Source organism: Homalodisca vitripennis, chromosome 5 (assembly GCF_021130785.1).
Source record: "Homalodisca vitripennis isolate AUS2020 chromosome 5, UT_GWSS_2.1, whole genome shotgun sequence".
Classification (NCBI taxonomy): domain Eukaryota; kingdom Metazoa; phylum Arthropoda; class Insecta; order Hemiptera; family Cicadellidae; genus Homalodisca; species Homalodisca vitripennis.
Genome location: NC_060211.1, coordinates 30220198 through 30240960, shown reverse-complemented (window position 1 = coordinate 30240960; position 20763 = coordinate 30220198). Strand labels below are relative to the sequence as shown.

At 35.7% G+C, this 20763-nt stretch overlaps 1 protein-coding gene across 1 annotated transcript in view; it reads left to right on the top strand.

The window, feature by feature from the left end:
- Window positions 1-20159, top strand: part of LOC124361918 (palmitoyltransferase Hip14) — a 40832-nt gene extending 20673 nt beyond the window's left edge. Inside the window, exons 3-12 of the mRNA XM_046815982.1 lie at window positions 4282-4481; window positions 5706-5915; window positions 7047-7209; window positions 7298-7432; window positions 9430-9630; window positions 11207-11368; window positions 12571-12868; window positions 15309-15433; window positions 16106-16287; window positions 18081-20159. Of these exons, the coding sequence (XP_046671938.1) occupies window positions 4282-4481; window positions 5706-5915; window positions 7047-7209; window positions 7298-7432; window positions 9430-9630; window positions 11207-11368; window positions 12571-12868; window positions 15309-15433; window positions 16106-16287; window positions 18081-18150 (1746 nt within the window). The 3' untranslated portion in view covers window positions 18151-20159. The remainder of the gene's footprint in view (window positions 1-4281; window positions 4482-5705; window positions 5916-7046; window positions 7210-7297; window positions 7433-9429; window positions 9631-11206; window positions 11369-12570; window positions 12869-15308; window positions 15434-16105; window positions 16288-18080) is intronic.
- The last annotated feature ends 604 nt before the right edge of the window (window positions 20160-20763 follow it).

Sequence of the window (20763 nt, the reverse complement as noted above, 5' to 3'; positions counted from 1 at the left end):
AATTTTTTTCATAAATTTCTTTCTATATTGCAATTTTACGTAGCTTTTGGGTAAAATAATCTATGGTAAAGATGCATTTTTTTATTATATTTTTAGTGCGCATCCTTTTACCGGATTGCTTATCAACCAGGAAATGCATAGATTCTTTTGAACATGTTGATCACATGGTCAAATTAATTTTTTCTTCTCCATAGATATACACAATCAGACAAGAAGAAAAATCTACACATCTCTATTCTATCCTTTACTTTTACTAACAACTAACGTCCTTACCAAAATGTAGGGAAATCTGTAGGAGTCATATTGTACAAAAACTAAAAAATACTTTTGTGCTATTTTGTGTATTTATGTTGTAAATATATGTTGTGTTTAGGATTTGATTTAGTTATGTTGAACGGATAGGTTTATCCTGTCTTAAACTATTCAGACGAGTTACGAATATAAACATGATAAATGCATTAATCGTATGAAATACAATGATCGTTATTACTCGTAGCATCGTATGCTGCTCGTATTGTGTGTTGTGTGTGAATTTTGCACATGTAATGTGATCAAAACGAACATTAAGTTGCAATATCTATGTTTTTCTAAATAATTAAATGTTATTTATTGCTAGATATATATACACCGTCTACATTCTACGTGAATTTTGTGCAAGCGAATATATGAGTTAGGTGTTGATTGTAAATGGGAATATTTAAAAAATACCTTTCCTTGTCATTTCACTATTATACTTAATGTATGTTTTCCTTGTTAGGGATACCTTTAATATTTGTGTGCTTATTTATATATTCGTGTATCCGACCTTTAATCGTAAAGTGGATCTATTTTTTTTTATATATATAACGGAGCTATTTTTGGATATCGCATAAGCAAGTTATGATCCAGCCGGACGACCATCCCCAAAATTTTTTCGCCGTATATTACGCACCTTAGCTTTGCGGGGACCATGGGCAATGTCACACACTAATTTAAAATATACTACCTCATTTACTAAAAAATACTACAATACTTCGCCACACAACGACACGTCAAAATCCTATCATATTCCAATTAATTCCTAATTTAAGAATATGTGAATATTTGTAATATTAATGTGAATATTTGTATATACGCGCATGTGTATTCCGAGCACTTTCCACATAAATTAATCCTTACCAAATTCTCCACCTGACAATGGCCATTGGATAACTGAAAGCTATACATACCATGTGAAGAAACAGTGTTGTCACTACAATTGCAAATGAAGTCATCGGATCAAGAACGGCAACATCAAAAGAAGAGACGTACCCACAGTGTAAGCACCAAAACACATTACCTCAAAAAACTCTCTCTCTGGAAGAAGACACTATCTTCACTAGAGTATCGCTAAAACCCACAGGACTGTATACGCACATCGACTGCAAGCAGAACAAAGACAACCTAAGAGGTCGCCAAAAACCAGGCGCGTAAACCACTCTCTCCGCACGGAATCCACATGCAATTTTATTTTCAGGATGACCAGAATTCAATCCTAATCCCTCACATACACTACACATCACATAACAACTTTCTGATTGTATCGAACTCCTTTCCTGTTCGGGGGGGTGGGTGTGTGACATTTTCCCGTTGTTTTAGAATATATACAAAATATTAACGGTAGGTGCGATCGCCTAATTTCGGTCATTACTTGAAGGGTGGACTAGTACAAGAGTAGACCAACAGTTGGATTTTGTTCCATCATTATTATCAATATGTAATTGGTCCTCCTGTCGTCACCCGCTCTTCGATTGGTGGAGAGCACCCAAAATTGTTGGATATTCCAAATTGAAATTTTTATTAAATGTATGTTTCTTCCTTCCCACTTCCTCTCCATTTTTTTTCCTTTAGGGGGGGAGATTGTGGTGACTGCCCACCACATTTATCAGACCGCCGAATCAACGATTAGAACCGGTCTTTCTGATAGCCGCGTGCGGATGGAGGACCGGTGGTCTGATAAGGAGGAGTCTAGATTGAGTCAGGGACCAGTGAGGACGTCTGATCGGCGAGTGGCGGTGGCGGAGATATTACCTGTCCAAGTCTTAGTTTTATTATTTATTTTAAGAATTTTGTGTCACACTATGGATGATTTAATAATCAGTGGCGGGGGGTTAGGTGCCGGAAAATTATGGGGGGGTCATTGAAAATTATAAATTGTTAGTATGTTGGGACGGGTTTGTTCGTGATGGGAGGTCGGCGTGTCGGTATGTGTAAATTGGTGTCGGTAAGTGTGGATTATCTTGGCGGTTATTGAATTGTTTTACGATTTACTTTTAGTGTTTGGTCCTTAAATTACAACTTAAAATTCTTATCAAAGCTGGCAGGAGAATATTGTGTAATTAGGATTATGGTCGCTCCACGGTCTTCATCGTGCAGGGGGTACATGCCTAGTCCTGCGCGGTGACACGTTGCTTCCAAAAAAATCCATCCCAAAATCGTCACAAGTCTTATGACTTTTCTAAGGCCAATGGCACAGTCAAGCACAACATACAGTGAAATAAACTTTTATTTTGTTTTAGCAATCATGTGGGAATTTTGTTCATTCTTACTTGTCCAACAGATACCAATGTATGTATTTGAATGGCTCATTTTCATAATCTTTTCAAGCCAACTTTAGTATCCCTCAGGACTCAATTTTAGGACCTGTTTACTATTTACATTAACAATCTCTCATCTAATTTAATTAGATTTAGAATTATATGAAGATTAATTAATGACAATAATGTAAATACAACCTATTTGCAGATGATATGGTGAAAATAGCCTTGGAATGTAGAACTTAATTAGCTTTAAGACATTTGCACTTAACACATTGTATGTTAATGACAGTAATGTACATAATTTGCACCTCAGTTTATCGTATGGGCATAATGATAACTTATGTTTAGAGTTTATTGTAATTTTTATCCAGTCAGACTTCAAGTGGCATTCAGCATTATGATATACAACACGTGGCATCTCAAATATATTTTTTAATTAGACCTTTATATGGTATTATCTCAGTTGATAATTTATTGTGAATGTATTATGCTTATATTCATAGTTATTTAATCTACGGACTTACTACTTTGTGGGATAGTATACAATTTGCACAAAAACTGTTCATATTGCAGAAAAGGGCTGTTAGAATAATAGCAAATGTGCCCAATAATGACCATTGTAGGTAGACCCTCTTTTTTAAAGTTAGGTATTTGAACACTGCCATCCATGTATGTTTTGAATGTTTTTTTACACATTAGAGATGGTTTAAATAGGGTTATTAATATAAGTGGCATCCATAACTATTTCACTAGAAATAGAAATAACTTGTTAACAAGTAAGTGTAGTTATTTCAGTACCCAAACTAGTTTTAGATATCAAGGAGTAAGTAAAAATTGGTATAGCATTACCAGAACTCTTAGAAATTTGTCAAGGAGTAGCTATAAGGTCATGATTAAGAGTTTTTTTTTTTTTTAATAAAAAAATGTATTTAAACCACTGATGAATTTTCTGATGCAATTAAAGATACATAGGTTAACTAGCTATTTCCCATGGCTTCAAACACTTTTCATAAGCTTTGCCCGTATATGAGCACTTTTGGTTCAAGTGCATTATATTTCCAATGCTGATGTAGAGTTTGTCTTGTTGCCACAATCAAGAAAATCTGTAAAAGTGTATTTTTATAGCCATTGCACACATACATGTATTTCATTATAAAGTGGTCCAACACTCAAGCTTTAGGTTCAACCAGAAATTTATTTTAAAGACAAATATACATCATAACTTAGCGCCTTTGAATATTGTTTAGCTATTTAATATACGTAACTTTCTCGTAATTGCAGTTTATAATGTGCAGGCGCTTTTAAACTTTTATCTTTTGCAGCACCGCCTGATGGCGAGTTACATCAATGGGCATAGAATATAAACGTCCGTGAAAAAATACATATACATAAAAATTTTCATAATAACTGTTCAAATAGTTAACGATTCTATAAAAGGACATACTGACAAATATTCATTTATGTGTGTGTGTGTGTGTGTGTGTGTGTGCGCGCGCGTGCGTGCGTGCATGCATGTGTGTGTGTGTGTGTGTGTGTGAGTGTGTGTGTGTGTATTAAATTGCTTTTATACTTGATGAAGTTATACACTTATGTTTTCTGACAATAAACAGTTTGATTATGATTTTGTTATGAAAACAAACTATCAAAGCCATTAATTGTAATTGTGAAGAAAACCAAATATTGCATGTCAATACTTAAGACTACTTTTACCTTGGGTTGACAGTACGGTTCGCTGGAACGATGCCGTCAACTCGTAGAGGCTGGATACGATGTGAACCAGCCAGACAGTGAAACCGTGACTCTTCTGCATTGGGCTGCCATCAACAATCGGCTGGATATCATACGGTATTATGTGTCCAAGGGTGCTGTAGTAGACGCTGTCGGTGGGGAGTTGCTGGCCACACCTCTTCACTGGGCTACCAGGTACAGTCATAAATACAGGTTAAACTAAGCAAAATTACTTAAATAGTGTGATTGAGATGGGTGATTTCTTTCCAAAGTGCGATTCCTTTGCAAACATTCATCTCACCTTAAAAGTTTTGCTTTTCAAAATGAAACATGTAATGTAATAAATTGTGTAAGATTCACTGGACTAGTAGATTTTTCAATTTGGCATCAAATTACTATTAATTTAGATTGGTTGTCAGTTACTTGTGTGCTATGGACCAGCATAGATGTGATCAAATGGATGACAATTGTGTTTAGTGTTCAGTGTTAACCTTTAGCCGTACAGAACACGTTGTGTTTAGTGTTCCAGTGTTAACCTTTAGCCATACAGAACACTTGTGTGATAGTGCTGGTAACCAAGTATTTCAGACTAATTGGTTTATATTTTTAAGCTGATGCCAATTTGAAGGGTTGTTTAAGTGTTGTCACTGTGAAGAAGATACTATTGTGTTGTTGTATCCTAATGCAACATCATGCCTATTGTGGTAATCTTTAAGTTTTCTATTATCTCTGTAACTTGGTCTTTTATTAATGCTTCCCTTAAAATATTGACGTTTTTGCACTTCACTGAGATGACAACACTGTTGATGAAAATATGAAATAAGTTGTAAAAAGACATTCTCTTAAAAGTTAACCAGACAATTTGAAAAGGGTTGTTATAGATAGCCATGGCAGCTCTGGACTTACGATGTGATAATCTGAGGTTAAATGTGGAGTTTGTATTCTTAATTTGTTCAGAATAAATCTTGATATTTTCAACGGATATGTGAACTTTTGTACTAATTGGGAATGCTGTGTTTCAAAACTCTTTCTGTTCTTTTATATATTTTGTGTAATGACTCGAAATCTCCTTGCATAACTTCAAGTTCTTCCAAACACGGTTTAATATCTTAAGTGGTGAAGTTTTACTCTTAAATATTATCTAGTTTAATACAGAGTTCTTGGCAAAGTATTTTCCTAAAATTGTGTTGAGTTTAGGTTGATAGAGAAGACAATGTAAAAATGGTTGTGTGTAATAGAAACGGTTTAAGTACCTAAGAATTCATGGTATTGCATTAGGAATAGGAGAAAATTTGCGCCAATTATGTGGTACTGTTTATTTTGTTAGATCATAGCTTTCTGGAAAATCACCTCTGTTAGGTTTTACCAAAGTAAATCGTACATTACAGTGAGGCTAAAGTAGAATCATTGTGACCGCAGGCAAGGCCATGTTGGTAGTGTGACGTTGCTGATGCAATACGGAGCTGACCCCTCACTACGGGACGGAGAGGGTTGCTCATGTATACACCTAGCTGCACAGTTCGGACATACGGCTATCGTGGCATACCTCGTCGCCAAGGGTGTCAACCCCAACATGCAGGACCGCAACGGCATGACACCCATCATGTGGAGTGCTCACAAGGTCCATAGGTAATATTCTCTCGATAGTTGTAGATTAAGTCAGTTATTGCAGATTTTAATAATGTTTTTAGATCTTTCATTAATGTGTCTGTATTGACATTTAAATTGCTTAAACTAGAATACAACTTTTGTGGCTACTTTTGTAAACATTATAACAAAATAACAGTTTTTGAAAATGAATTAGTTAGTGCTTATGTAGTTGACGAATATCCCAATAAATGGCACGAACAATTACTTTACGCCACATGTCCTTGTTTGTGTTTTATTTGTAATGGAAAATATCAAAATTAGGTATCCTGTTTAAATTGTTTGCTTATATGTACAAACACAAGGTGAACTAAGCTTCATTTTATGATGTAAAATGAAAAAAAGTCATCAAGTGATTGTGTTGTATGTAGTGATAGATCAGTAAGGCGTGAAAGTTGAAAAACCCTCTTGTTTTTGTTAAACATCTAAAAGAAAACTGGGTTTGTACAAGGTAATTTCCACTTCCTAAGCACAGCTTCAACCAATGTTAAGTTTTTACACAGACTGCTGATAGTCCAACCTGGTTATGGTTTCACTTACACTGTTAATAGTCCAACCTGGATATGGTTTCACTTACACTGTTAATAGTCCAACCTGGTTATGGTTTCACTTACACTGTTAATAGTCCAACCTGCGTATGGTTTCACTTACACTGTTAATAGTCCAACCTGGGTATGGTTTCACTTACACTGTTGATAGTCCAACCTGGGTATGGTTTAACTTACACTGTTGATAGTCCAACCTGCTTGTGGTTTCACTTACACTGTTGATACTCCAACCTGGGTATGCTTTCATTTACACTGTTGATAGTCCAACTTGGGTTTGGTTTCGTCCAACCTGAGTATGGTTTCCCTGGGTATTTTCAAAATGTGAGCAGGAAATGGTTTCTAGTGGCCAGTAAATTTACACAACTACGGCGTATTAAACAAAATACAAAGAATTGGTAACAGCTTTTTCCGAACTTTTAGCCTGAATTGCCAAGTCACATTTAAAGGGTTAATGGGAACGCTATAGCACTAAAAGGGTCAACAGGAACGCTATAGCACTAAAAGGGTTAAGACTGTAATAATGATTAACCTAAATTAATTATGTCTTTTGGTTATTTGATTTCAGTTTAGACCCTACAAGGTTACTTCTAACGTTTGGTGCCTCAACAACGATACAGGACAAGTACCAACAGAACACTGCTTTACACTGGGCCATTCTTTCCAAGAACCACACAGCAGTCTCCACTCTAGTCTTGCACGGCGCCAGTCTCGATATTGCCAACGCTCAGGTTTGTCTGTGACATGTGACACCAGTTCCTAGCGTTGTGTCAGTTTAGCTGTGAGCAATATTTAAAAAATCGCTTTTTCACTTTTCAGGGAGAAACTCCATTTTCGTTACTTAATTCTCCCAAAGCATCATCGTGGGTCGGTAAAAAGGTTCTGGAGAAGGTTGTTGAACATTCTGGTGTAAACAAGCATCAGAACATCTGTAGGCGATTTACTAGTGATAAGGTAATTATATTAACATTAGATACGTATTATACAGTAGTATTATTACCAACACATTCTCATGTTACTATGTATGAGATTTTTCCAGTCTGGATACAGCCAAAAATAGTAGAACCCCAGTAGTGGCTCAGAGGTTAGGCCTTAAGCAACTTGAATTGCTCATTTAGTATCGGTATCCTGCAGTCTTAGTACTTTGTACAAAATGTTGTATAGCTTCAAAACCAAATTACAGTTTATTATTTGATTAATTCCTGAAATACTAAAAGTTGCATTTTTATAATGCATACTTTATAGGAGTAAAGAAATTCTGAATGATTTATTCCTCCTTTGACTATCTTTTTATTGTAAGGAAGTTAAGTTTATAAATATTCAGAATACAGATGTATCACTTAAATCTGGACAACCTTATGGAGTGGCACATCACTAACCGCAAATGTCGAGATTCTGGGATGTAAGGGTAATTTTATAGGTCTAATTTACTGTGAAAGATGACTGTTGGAGTTGGTAGGGTTCGTTCCTTAAGAGTCAAAGGTTCTTGGTAGCCTAGACATATGGGTTCCTGGTCATGGGGGGATCCCTGGGAATGAAAGAGCTGATGCCCTGGCCAACCGGGGCTTAGCGTCAATTATGATGGGCCCTCAACCGTTCTGCGGTGTTCCAAGGTGTGAATCCTTTGGGGCTGTCTTGAAATGGGTTCGCGCTGAACATGAGAGAAGGTGGAGGTTGCATCCGGGCATGAGATTGAGCAGAATGGTACTACAGTCACCTTCCTCCAGAGTGGCGTCGGACCTTCTCTCACTAAATAGATCAATGTCTTCTCGGGTTATAGGTCTGATCACGGAACATGGTCACCTGAGGAAGCATCTTCACAGAGTCTGCATCCTTCAGGAGGATCTGCTCTGTAGAATGTGTGATGAGCAGGATGAAACTGCCGAACACTTGTTCTTTGATTGTCCTACAATAGCAAGGGAGCGGTATGCCATCTTTGGTAGTTTGGACAAGGGTAGAGAATTTCCCCAGGAGGACCTGATAGGTTGTTTTCGGCGGTTTGTGGAACTGCTGAAATCATAGACTGACAGGCCTCATGGTGTGCTTCCGGGGTGCGCAAAAAGCCCTTGAGGCTTAAGTGCATGGCAGTAGGCCGCCCCATAGAAGAAGAAGCCTAGACATAAGGGTATGGCACCCCTGCCTGCTTTGACTGGTTAGGCTGGTTCAGTTGGCTTCTCCTTCTTCCGAGGGGATGTAACTTGAGATTAGTGTCCTAAATTCTTCCTCATGGATCTCGACAGGAGGTGGTCCCTACCCCCAAGCTTACTCACCCAGAATATCCCTCTGGGAGCATCGCAAAGGTCTTCATAGGATTGCCTGCAATTTCTAAGCCTCTTGTCCTAAGAGAACAGCAACAATAAAAATAGCCAAAAATATTTCTGTATTAAGAAAGAGAATACTTTAAACCCATTTACAAGTCTACATTGTACATTATGACACCTGCTCTGAGTTGGTATTTGGCCGGTAATATACCACATGAAGTAAAAGCATGTCAAATTCTTGAAAGTAAATAAATGTATACATTGCGTCTAATACTACCACAATACAGAATTTATATTTTTACGTGATATCATTGGAATAACTGAAACAATTTCAAAAGAACTTTTAAATGTCGTAATGGACATAATGTCACGTTATGGCCTCAGTGCTAGGCTAATCTATTGGTAAGTTCGATTTGGCTGCTCTAATATGACCATACTTGTTGTATCTGATAACTCAATAAATTTTTTAAACTAGATTGTAATTTTGCAAAGTATATGTTATTTATATTATTCAAATTATTAAAATATTATTTTGGGAAAATGTTGGATTTTTGTTAACCACGTATATAATTATTGTACACTTTTACCATAACTTCATAACCTTTAAATACCCAATGTAATTTACAGCATGTTTAAAATTTGTGTTTAAGTAGTATCCAGATAAATATTTGTGTGTTCTGTGTTTTCCAGAGAATACGTTATTGGTGCATGGTGGGAACACCTTTCCTTGCGTTCTATGCGGTGGGAATCACATTACAGACAGATCTGCCCTATCCAATAAAGATAGCCATACTGGTCATCGGCTACATTGGAATCTACTTTGCGGGCAGATACGTCTTTGATGATAGGCTCATGAATGTTCTTCCAATGGCTGTTTATTTAGCAACTAAGGTAAAATCGCAGCACACCAGTTAGATATTACGTTTAATAATGTTATGAACATACAAAATCTATCTGTACCAGATCCTTTGTAATCAAACTATGGTGAATCAACATCTAAAACCAATTTTTTACTTACTGTAACAACATGAAATAAAATTAGTTTTTAATGAAATATTTTTATAGGTTTGCATTGATCTCAATGGAGTTTGGAAAAGTAATCTCATCAGAAAGCAAATTGCAGCAAAAATCTAACTTCATCCTTTACTAAATTTCCATCTTTTTAGTAGTAAAAGTATAACCTAAAGCTTTGGGTGATGTTTATTAGCCACTGTAGTTTGAAGTACACTTTCAATTATTTTCTTTCTATTAAAAAAGCGATGCTAAGAATTCCAATATTTATATGATAATCAAAATTTAAAGAAACACAACCGCATTCATCAAACTATTAGGATCTTAATTGAATTTTGAGAGTTTCGAACTGGTACTACTATCAATTATTGATTAAACTGGATTGGATAAACTAAGATGTGGCAGATTAGCTTGTTAAAATTATAAATAAATACATTTTTTAAATGTTCTATAGACTCAGTTTTTTTTTTATTGTGTGAATGTTTACCTTCCTCTTTAAGGCAGTGCCTGAAATTTGACACTTCCACAGACTTTTTACAACTGTGCACCTGATAAGACAATGAGAATACCTCTTCACCTAGATTACTATATTTGTAGTCTATGATGTCAAAACAATGCGAAGAGTTGGATTCGAGCTTCTTCGTCACCAATTTTTTTGAATCTCCACAGACATACGTGACTCCAAATTCCAGGGATCAAATCTGTGACAGCGTCAGATTCCATCCGCTCCGCTATGAGGAAGGTGAACTGGAGCTAAATTCAACATTCTCAATGAATCAACCGTTTCCACCATAGTTTGTATTTTTGTTTAGTTTCAATGGTTTTTAATGAACACAATATGATTAACACCTTATTGATTTTTTATTGTTATTGTAACTCATTTCAGGTACTGTGTAGTAATTGATTTTTAGTTTTTAAGATTTAACATAATTGAAACAACTGATGAAGATAACAAACAGGTCATGGAAAAAAATTGTGATGGCAAAAAACCTAATGTTTAGTTTTCAACCTTGAAACAAAAGAGTAGTCATTGGGATAGAGACCAAAACTGAGATAATAAACGAGGCTGTGTTTATTAATCTTGTGAAAACCCACTTTTGAGATTGTTTGGAGGATTTTCACCAGAAGCACTGCCAACTTCAAAACAGAAATTTCCCCCTCAACAAGATTTTTTCTTGAATATATATATATATATATATAATAATTGTGGAAACTTTTAAACAATTCTACCTCGAATAAATGGCCTAATTTCACCTTTGAAAACTTGGTTCTGTTTTCACCACTTCAGTAGGATAAGAGGAGGATGATAGATATTTTATTTCATCCATTATTGTTTGAAAATTAAAGAAAATTTTCCTTTGACTCAGCTGTTCATAAGTTTTCTAATAATATATCTTGAATTAAAAATCTGAAGAAGTAATTGATATATTTAGTGAACAATATATTTGTTTTCCAGTTTTGGTTCTACGTAACATGGTTGTTATGGGTGGCTCCTGCCGTGGACTTCCTAGAGTCACTACTATTCCTGACCAGTTCTCTGTTACTCTGGCACTTCTTTGTGAAGTCTTGGAGAGGGGATCCTGGCATAATAGCTACTACACAGGACCAAAAGTTCAGGGTAAAATAATTAACATTACCATTACCATTGTTCAACACGATGCTTTACTTTTTATATGATCTGTGCAGTTAAAATGGTACAAAGTTTAAAAGGAATATATATTTATAAGCCACTGGACGACTAGTGGTTAGGTTTCTTTGTGACTTAAATCAATTTTGCTGTTGAGTCACTTGCATACAGTTTATATTGATAATGGTTTGTGTTTTTAATGGCAAATGTTCGCTAATTTTATTTTATTCTTACACAAAGTTAAAAAAACAAGAGTAATAGATACCGGTGTCTTAAAATTCCCCCCCACCTCCTCTATTAAGTTTTTTTATGGATAGAGAGATGGAGTGATTTACTTTGAAGGGTTGTTGTTTGTATGACCAACGGAGGAGATTTTTTATGTATAAACATTTTTGACTCCTCCCCAAAATGGGGTATTTTGGGGGTAAGTCAAAATTTTTAAATAGGAACCCCTTGCAATTTTAAAGGTATTATAAAAAGAAGAATGGCGAAAACTAAGAGGTCTCTAATGTTACTTTATCAAATTTGGTGGCCAATTAAAGTTTGAATGTTTTATAAAACCCCCACAGTTTAAATTACATTTAAAGTTATTGTAAGGCAGATAAAAAGATTCACTCATTAGTTATTTAGAGAATTTAGGATACAAAATCATAAAACAAGTTATTACAAGAATCAACAAATATCAACAACCATGATTAACATGGCATTTATTAGGTGGTGTATTGTCTGATTGAAGCCCATTAGGAAGTCCTGGGAATACCGATAACTGGTTTTGCCATGTCATCTCTTATCTCTTATTGCTTACCAGTTAGTATGTAAGACACATTCAGTCCAGCTACTGTGTCAACTGGTCAAAGGTTAACCCTCCACCTGATGACTGACAGCATAGACGTTCATCTATACTGGTAAAGATGGTACAGCTGTCAGTCAACATTACGCTATCATTACATGAAAACCGCTTAAGTTATATAAATGTAACTTGCAGCAATGGATTCCTGCTCATAAATAAAAATAAATTTCATATAGTTGATGTTTGAAATATGCACCAGAACTTGTTGGATTTTGCGGAATTATAATTAAGATAACTGAATATGGAATTTGATGGTTTAGAGAGTGCCAAGTCTAGCACGTGAATTTGCTCCAGCTAATTTGCAATTAGAAACGTTGAGTGAACACTGATTGGTCTGTTGTAGACAATAATCGAGCTAGCAGAGAGAGGAGGGTTCGAGCCTCAGTGGTTCTGCAGTTCCTGCCTGGTGCGCAAGCCCATCCGCTCCAAGCATTGTTCTCTGTGTAACCGGTGCGTAGCCAAGTTTGACCACCACTGTCCGTGGGTGGGCAACTGTATCGGGGCCCGCAACCACCGCTACTTCATGGGTTACCTGCTCATGCTGCTGACCATGTGTGTGTTCCTGCTGTACGGCTGCACTCAGTTCTGGGTCACCGCCGTCTGCTTTGACACGTCTCAGCCCAGGCCGCACTTCTGGACAGGTACATGACACAGTAACATAGGGAACAATTCCCTGTCATAGTGTTCCAACTGCTTTATATCATAAAGTTGTTCTACAAGATGTGTTAAATGTCTGGAAACACCTTAATATTTTTTATTTTTAACCCTTCCATGCTGTAGACGGATGTATTAGAATGATAGATTATGTCTCTTGGACAGTTTTTTTTAGTTTACAAAAGGCCTTCAAAATGCCCAATGCACTCTCTGTGCTTATCGCGGTTACTAAGGAAGTATGTATATACAACCTTCACTCTGCGACAGGGGAGGGGAGTGCTCTTTGTCTAACTCTGACCACCAGCTCGTCAGTTCTATGTCTCCTACAGAGCCATAACCAAACATAACCATTGCATGTGTTACTGCTTTCTCGATTATTACAAATGCGCATCTACTAAGTATCTCGTTATTATTCTTCATTGTGTGGTAGTGTTGTGATTAGTTAGATTTTTTGTGTTGGGATATTGGGGTGGATTCACAGATCCTCACACGTCAACCTGAGCTTATTGTGTGCCCCTTTGATGTTAGAGGAGTAAGCCTATCTTTGTGCCCTTAATTAGGCTAAGAAGCTTTTCCCCGATACTAGCATCTGGTTCGTCGCCTGGGTTTGTTTATCACCGAAAAGAGCCCTTCTCCTTGCTCCGAGTCCAGTATTATGTGTTTTGCAGTCTCTTCAGACTTATTGCAGAGCCTGCACTCCGAGTCCTCATTTCGTAAACCTAAAGTGTTTAGGTGCTTCCTGAAGTAGCCGTGTCCAGTGATCAAGGCAATCACTTGCTTAACCTGATCCCTGCCCAGCCCCATCAGCCATCTGGTGAAGCCGGAGCTAGAGTCAGTAAGCAGTCTTTTGCCGAGTGCTCGTCCTTGGTGACTCTGCCACCGCAAGCGGTGTGTCTTCCTGGACCATTTGTTTATACTTTGGTAAGCAGCTGACTTGCTTATACCACAACTCGGTTTTGGACCAGTGTATGGCATGCTTGCTCCGCTTTTGGCAAGCTCGTCGTCGCGTTCGTTGCCATCTATGCCTGTATGGCCCGGTACCCAACCAAGACGTACAAAGTTGCGTGATCCAAGCTTGCAGAGTGTCGAAGCACTCCCACACAAGATAGATGAAATGCAGTTGGAGTCAAGAGCTTTAAGAGCTGCCTGACTGTCTGACATTATGTAGATGTTCTTTCCTTGGTACCCTCTGGAGAGGCCTAGGTTGGCACAGGCCAGGATAACATAGATTTCGACTTGAATATGGAGCAGTTCCGTCCCAAAACTGCCGCGAAGGGCAGTTCTAGGGGATTGACTGAACACTCCATATCCGGTTCTGCCCTTAATAAGTGAGCCATCCGTGTACCAGACAAAGCTCTTTCTTAGAATTAGTTAGAAATATTTATCTTGTTTTATAGTTAAATATAATTAAACTTTTAAGTTTAATTACATTTTACAATGAAATTAAAATTTATTTGAAATAAACAGTTTTGTAAATAGTTCTTTTTTTATCAATAAATATAAGCTAATTTAAAGTAAAATGCCCTGTTTTATACTTTTTTTGCTTTTATAATTTAGTTATAATGAAAATTAGCTTTGAACTTAAAGAGACAAAATTGTTTTTACTTGTCTTGGTGTTATAGGAAAGTTAATGAATTTATTAATGGTGTGCAAAGGGTTAAACCATAGCAGATAAAATTTAAACTTTGCACTATGTTATACAGCTACTTAACTACTTTTTTATGCAATAACCATCACACATCTACAATGGAAGGGACTAGAAATGTGTCGAAGCTGAATCCCGAATTCACCAAATCTTAGACAATCGAATATGTGAAAATCTGCCACGTCATTGTTTATTGGCTGATCGGCAGTACACTTATTACTGATTGTTACAATGTGTTTTGCCGTACATCGTGTTTGAAAAACCATAGAATGATAACCTAATTGTAGACTTAACGTGCTATCGTAAATAATATTTTGCTTGCAGTTCGTATTTTCTACATTTACATTCTTGCAGTACTGTTGCTGCATTTTTCTAGAAATGACATCTGATTAGCATTACGCAACTGCAAAAAACATAAACAGATAACCTTACTAATAAATTATTGTACTTTTTTAAATAATATTTTTCTTATAGTTGTGTCCACCACAAACGGAAAAACTATTCTTGTGTATTAAATAATAGATTTATTGCTTTGTTCAGGAAAATGTTACTTTTTGCAAAAGGTGTACCATATTACTAAGCGTGCCAAACTATAGGTTGCTGAATTAATGGACTTGTACTGTACGTACATACATGTATATATGTATATACATGTCTGTAATACATACATTGTTAAATGAATCATATTGTTTCTTTCTATTAATATTAGTAGCAGGAAATGGGATACATTTTACCTTGACAGCTTTGGTTCCCTGATTTTCACTTGAACTGTGTAATTTCAGCTGGGCTGATAGACTCTGGTATGTGGCAATATGCCCAGTGTGACTCATGGGTGGCCTGGGTGGCTGCTAATGCTTTCCTGCATTCTATCTGGGTGGCTACATTGTTTGGCTGTCAGCTTTACCAGGTATGTAAAACTAACTTCATTCAGAACTAAGGAAATAGAAAAGTTCCTTTTCGCTATCTAAAATAATATTACTTTTATGTTCTGGGTGGCTTCCCAACCAGAAACTGAGAATAAACCATGTATCTCATAGCGTTATTGCATAGCGTATAATGTTATTTAGAATTTTAATTAGTATGGTACATAAGGTTTATCTGAAGTCATAATTTCCGCTTTATTGAAGTTATGTTTGCATAGCCATGGGTCATTTTGATTTTGAGAATCAAATTTGTTATTACTTACACAAACTTTTCCTTCTTAGACATGTTGATGGACACGAAATCACTGTACGAATAACCTATGTATTAGTGTAACTATACTTATTTATAATATAAATGAAATATCGGATCTATACCAATGTTAAATAATGTTTAAAGTTGTATAGTGTGTGCAATTCCACATAAAAAATAATTTTCACCAAACAATATAAGAGGGAGGGCTAATGTGTTTTGCCCATGATAGCTTACAATCTTTGTATGAGACTAAGATCTCGGTTATCAAATTCAATATCATCCATAATGGACCTAAGACTAAACAGAACTTAATGAATGATTCTAGATATAGATTTGTGTTTTTGATAAGCTGTATTTAATTTTAAATACTTAGCATACAGCTAAAGTATGTGAACGATTTCAGATTTCAATTTTGGGCATGACGACCAATGAGAGGATGAATGCCGGGCGTTACCGTCACTTCCATGGGAGCTCGGGAGGTACTAAAAGTCCTTTTCATCGTGGCAAGTGTCAAAACCTTGTAGACTTTCTACAACTGCGATGTTTTGGACTGTTTCGTCCAGATCCTACAGACTGGATGACAAGGTAGGACGCAATTGTATTTATCAGTAGTTTTAAAATTAATTCTGTTAAGTTGTGTGTACTCATTAGTTCACTACTTAACACAACTACATTTCTCTAGAAGTGTATTTGTGTTGTGTTGATAAGAATAGCAATTTCAAGAAATACATACACAATCTGTTCAACTTTTTATTTATTTTTTGTTCTCTTAGAACAAGAATCTTAAAGTTGCACGTAGTCCTAAAAGGACCTTTGCGCTGCTTCCAGAGTGACAGGATATTCTGGATGGATAAGGTTGGGGGTAGGGGCCGCCTCTTGTCGAGAAAGAACACAAGGTTCAGCAGACAATACTGAATGCATTGTTCTCCATGTAATAGGGCGCCCTCAGCTCTTAACCACAAAGCGTAGTGTTATTTGACATAAAGATGAATTTTAAGTTGAACAGGATACCTAGGAGGGTTCACTTTCAAGGGTAGTTCAATAGGTCTAGTCTATTGCAGGTGATGACTGTTGGAGTTCCCTAAGAGTCAAAAGGTTGCTAGCCCAGATATAATAAAGGTGTGCCACCCTCTGCCTGCCTTGACTGGAGAGGCTGGTACAGAGCTGGCCTCCCCTTCTTCAAAGGAGACATGACTGAGATTAATGCCATAAATTCTTCCTCATAGATTTTGAAAGAAGGTGTGGCCTCTATCCATAATGTTAACCATCCAGAATATCTTGTCACTCTGGAAGCAGTGCAAAGACCCTTTCAGGACTAAGTGCAATTTCTCAGTTTTTTGTCCTAAGAGAGCAGCAACAACATACTTACATTCTATTGTGTTTGACAATAAGATTTACGAGATTTAAAGATTAACCCTATGCACTCGAAGGCAGTATTTATAATTTGTCCTTGGAGCTCATATGGCTAGCTCTATTGGCCGCCACCATTTTGTCAGAGGCGCGGATTAATTTTTGCTGTAATGTTATTTCAGCTCGTATGTCCAGCTTTACTGGCCAAGATATACGTCCATAGCTCGTAAGGTCGGTACCGCTGGCCACTAAACATAGCAGTTATTTTCTAATATTCTCTTTGTTTTATAATGAATGGTGAGTGCTGAAACCTGTAAAACAGCTGTTTTTTAGAGTAATATTTAGGTAAAGTATTAAATTTTAAATTAGCCTATAATTCTTTTCTAAACATTGACTGTGCAAATAAGACGAATGAAAGTAGTGGGCCAATACACTGAAGTGATAGAAGGGATATTAAACTTTAGAAAAGTTATTAGAAGACGTGTGCTAACTATTCTTGACTACACATAGGTGTGTATTTTTAAAAGTTTTATTCCGTAAAAAAAACGTAAAGACTGAGAAAATGTAAAATAGTTCATGTCTGAGTATAACATAACTGTAAATGCTTATAATATTTTATTTACATATCTTTTTAACAATATACGTATAAGAGTTAAATATCCCAAATGTATGTTTATCTTTGTATTAGAAAGGATTCATTAAAAATCAATTTTAAATTAGTTTTCATTATTTTTTTTTAACATTTAAAATTACTATGCAAATAACGTGTGGAGGATATTGAAAAATAATTCCGATCTGAGGAGGGAAACAACAAATATGGTCACCGAGTTGTCAATGAAGGTAGCGTGGCCATCTGTACTGGCCATACGAGTTGTGAGGACAAACTACGGCAAAACTAACGTGAGATGTCTGCAACCTTGGTGTGGCCAGTGCTGCTGGCCTTTTGAGTGCAAAGGGTTAAACAAGATTTTAGTTGTAAGATTTGGTGCATAGACTAAGTTGTATAAATACGAAATGCTTGTTTGTAGGTACCAAGTCCGTAGTCCTGTAGAACAAGAACCCCTTCTAAACAACAAGGAGAACTACCAGTATGTCTAACCAAATTACATTTCATCTGTTAAGTTTGCCCAGGCTGTGTCTAATTACATTAGCAGATGTGTCTGGCTTTTACACTATTATTTAGTCGTAAGTTATAACTTGTTTTTGGGTAAATACTAAAACTTGCATCAGAGACAACTCGATAATATTATTTTATGTATAAATAATTAACATGCTTTCATAAGCCAATGATCTTGATGTTTTGCTAGTTATTGTTAATTCAGTTGCGATCAATGACAAAATAATTAATAAAAAAAAACTACTCTGTTGTGTAAGTCAATTAAACATTTTATCTCTTCAAAGGAAATGTATTAAGACCGTATTTAGGTCAGATCATAAGTTTTATTAGAGTAAAATAGCATTAATTATTGGGAAAAAATAGTTAAATAAAGATTTATTATTGTTATTTATTATATATTATGTATTTGGCTTTTGCCACATATGCTGATTTACTTTTATTAAAATAGACTTATTATTATCAAAATGAGAAGTGTTTCGTGTCGATTTATAATACATTAAATAAACTTAGTTAAACACTGTTTACAGTTTTCTTGAATCGGTTTAGTTTGTATGTGCGATGTAATGAAAACAGTCTTAAAATTGGAAAAACCGTATTAATTTAATGCTTTCAACTACATTCTAGAGATAAAGAAATGTTTTGTAGACCTGATTACACAGCAGAAACATATAAATTTAATTATAAACTTAAATTTAAGTATTGTTAAAACATGCACTTCCTGTTCCCTGACCAGATGTTCTACACGTTCTACATGTTTATGATGTAAGTGTTCCAAATATTTACCCAAATATAGAGTTGGTGTGATACGGGTGCAATGACATTACCTGTTTATTGTATTGTTTAAGTTTGTTATACGGACTAACACAACGTATTCACTGTAAGTTTTGTTGTCGTCATTAGTGTGGTTTCAATGGTCATAACGGCCGCACTCTTATTTATATGACTATCACTTAGCTTTGTATCGTCAGCTTTGTAATTATAAGAATCGTGAGGGATTTATTTATTTTTATACACCATAAATGTGGTTCAGTCAATTTTAATTGTCAGTTAAATAGCATGTGGTAGCTTAGTGTGAATTACTTTAGATTAATTTCTGTTGTTTCACTTTGAGATTCAGTTTCCAACACGAATTACTACATTTGAGCTTTAATAATACTGGGCCTACGTGTAGATTTGTATTCGAAGTAGATTTTTTTCTGCAGAATGTTAACCTTATGGTGTTAAATTATTGTAGTTATTTTTTGAATAAATGAGAAGACCTAATTTTAGCAACTTTAAACTACTATTGATTGTGAAAAATATGTAGACTTACTATAATAACGTAGTTTTTGCAATCACCCACAACTTGTAGATATATTGCTTATGTCCATCAAACAGTAAACTTGCTAAGTCAGTCAGCGAACTAAAGAGCTAATTTCACTCAGCCGATAAATTAAATGATTGTAAAATAACAAAAGTTGAATTTAACTGTTTGTATGAAAACGTATGGTCAGACTAAGGCTAATTAATAAATAAGTAAGATGAGATTTTTTTAACGCTTTGATTAAGAGTCTGTTGTCACCAGGTTATATGTATTGTAAGTAATTTTGCAATCTTTCTTTTATAAAAGATTTATTTTATCAAAAATTAGCCACATCTTTGTCTGCCAATTGTTGCTAAAAATACAAACAGGGTGGCCACCCAACCGGGAAAATTGTGAATAAGCCGGTAATTTCCCTGTAAAACCGGGACGATTTCCAAAACAAATTTTCTCTTTAAGAACTTAAGAAATCAAGAAATATTTGACAGATCCTTGAATCAAGAGTTGATTAATTCCAAACATTGTATTTTACACGATGTGATCTGTGAAACTCTGATTACTTACAGAGTTGCGTAGACAGCGCATTTAAAGTCGATGATTTAAATCAGCTGACCGATTTTCTCAGTTTAGTTTGTGAACGATAGCTCCTCATACACATTCTGATGGGTCATCATATTACATAGGTTAAAATTATAAATAAATAAATAAAACAAAGAAAAATAAAGCTATTGTTTGATATCATGGCTACATCAAAATTTTGACTGAACTAATATTGTCGTCAGTCTGCAGAAGGCATTGGTTTGATTGTAGCAAGTGAAAATCCCATCATTTCTCCAATTAACTATTAAACTGATGAGAAAAAAGGAAATGTTACAAAAAATGGAATGGGGCACATGTCCATTATATAAGAAATAAAGGGACTAGACATGATCTATACAGTCTCGGACATAAAAACCATAAGCTTTGATTTTGAAAAACCATACAAGGTTACTATAGGAAATAAAATGGAATGCCTGGAAAAAGTTGACATCCTTCCCAGGACAGAGGTTGGTTTTATTCTACACGGATGACTCCTGGAGCTACTGGTTCTACTGGTTCAGAGCTGGGAGTCTGGGCCAGGCATAAGATATGCTTAGGCCCTAGGATCAATAGCACTGTATTTCAAGCAGAAGTTGGAACCATAGAAATATGTGCACAACTAATGATAACCTACAAATATAATAAAGCAAAAGTTCTTATTCTTTCAGAGAGCCAGGCAGCTCTAAAGGTATTAAGAGACTATGAGTTTAATTCA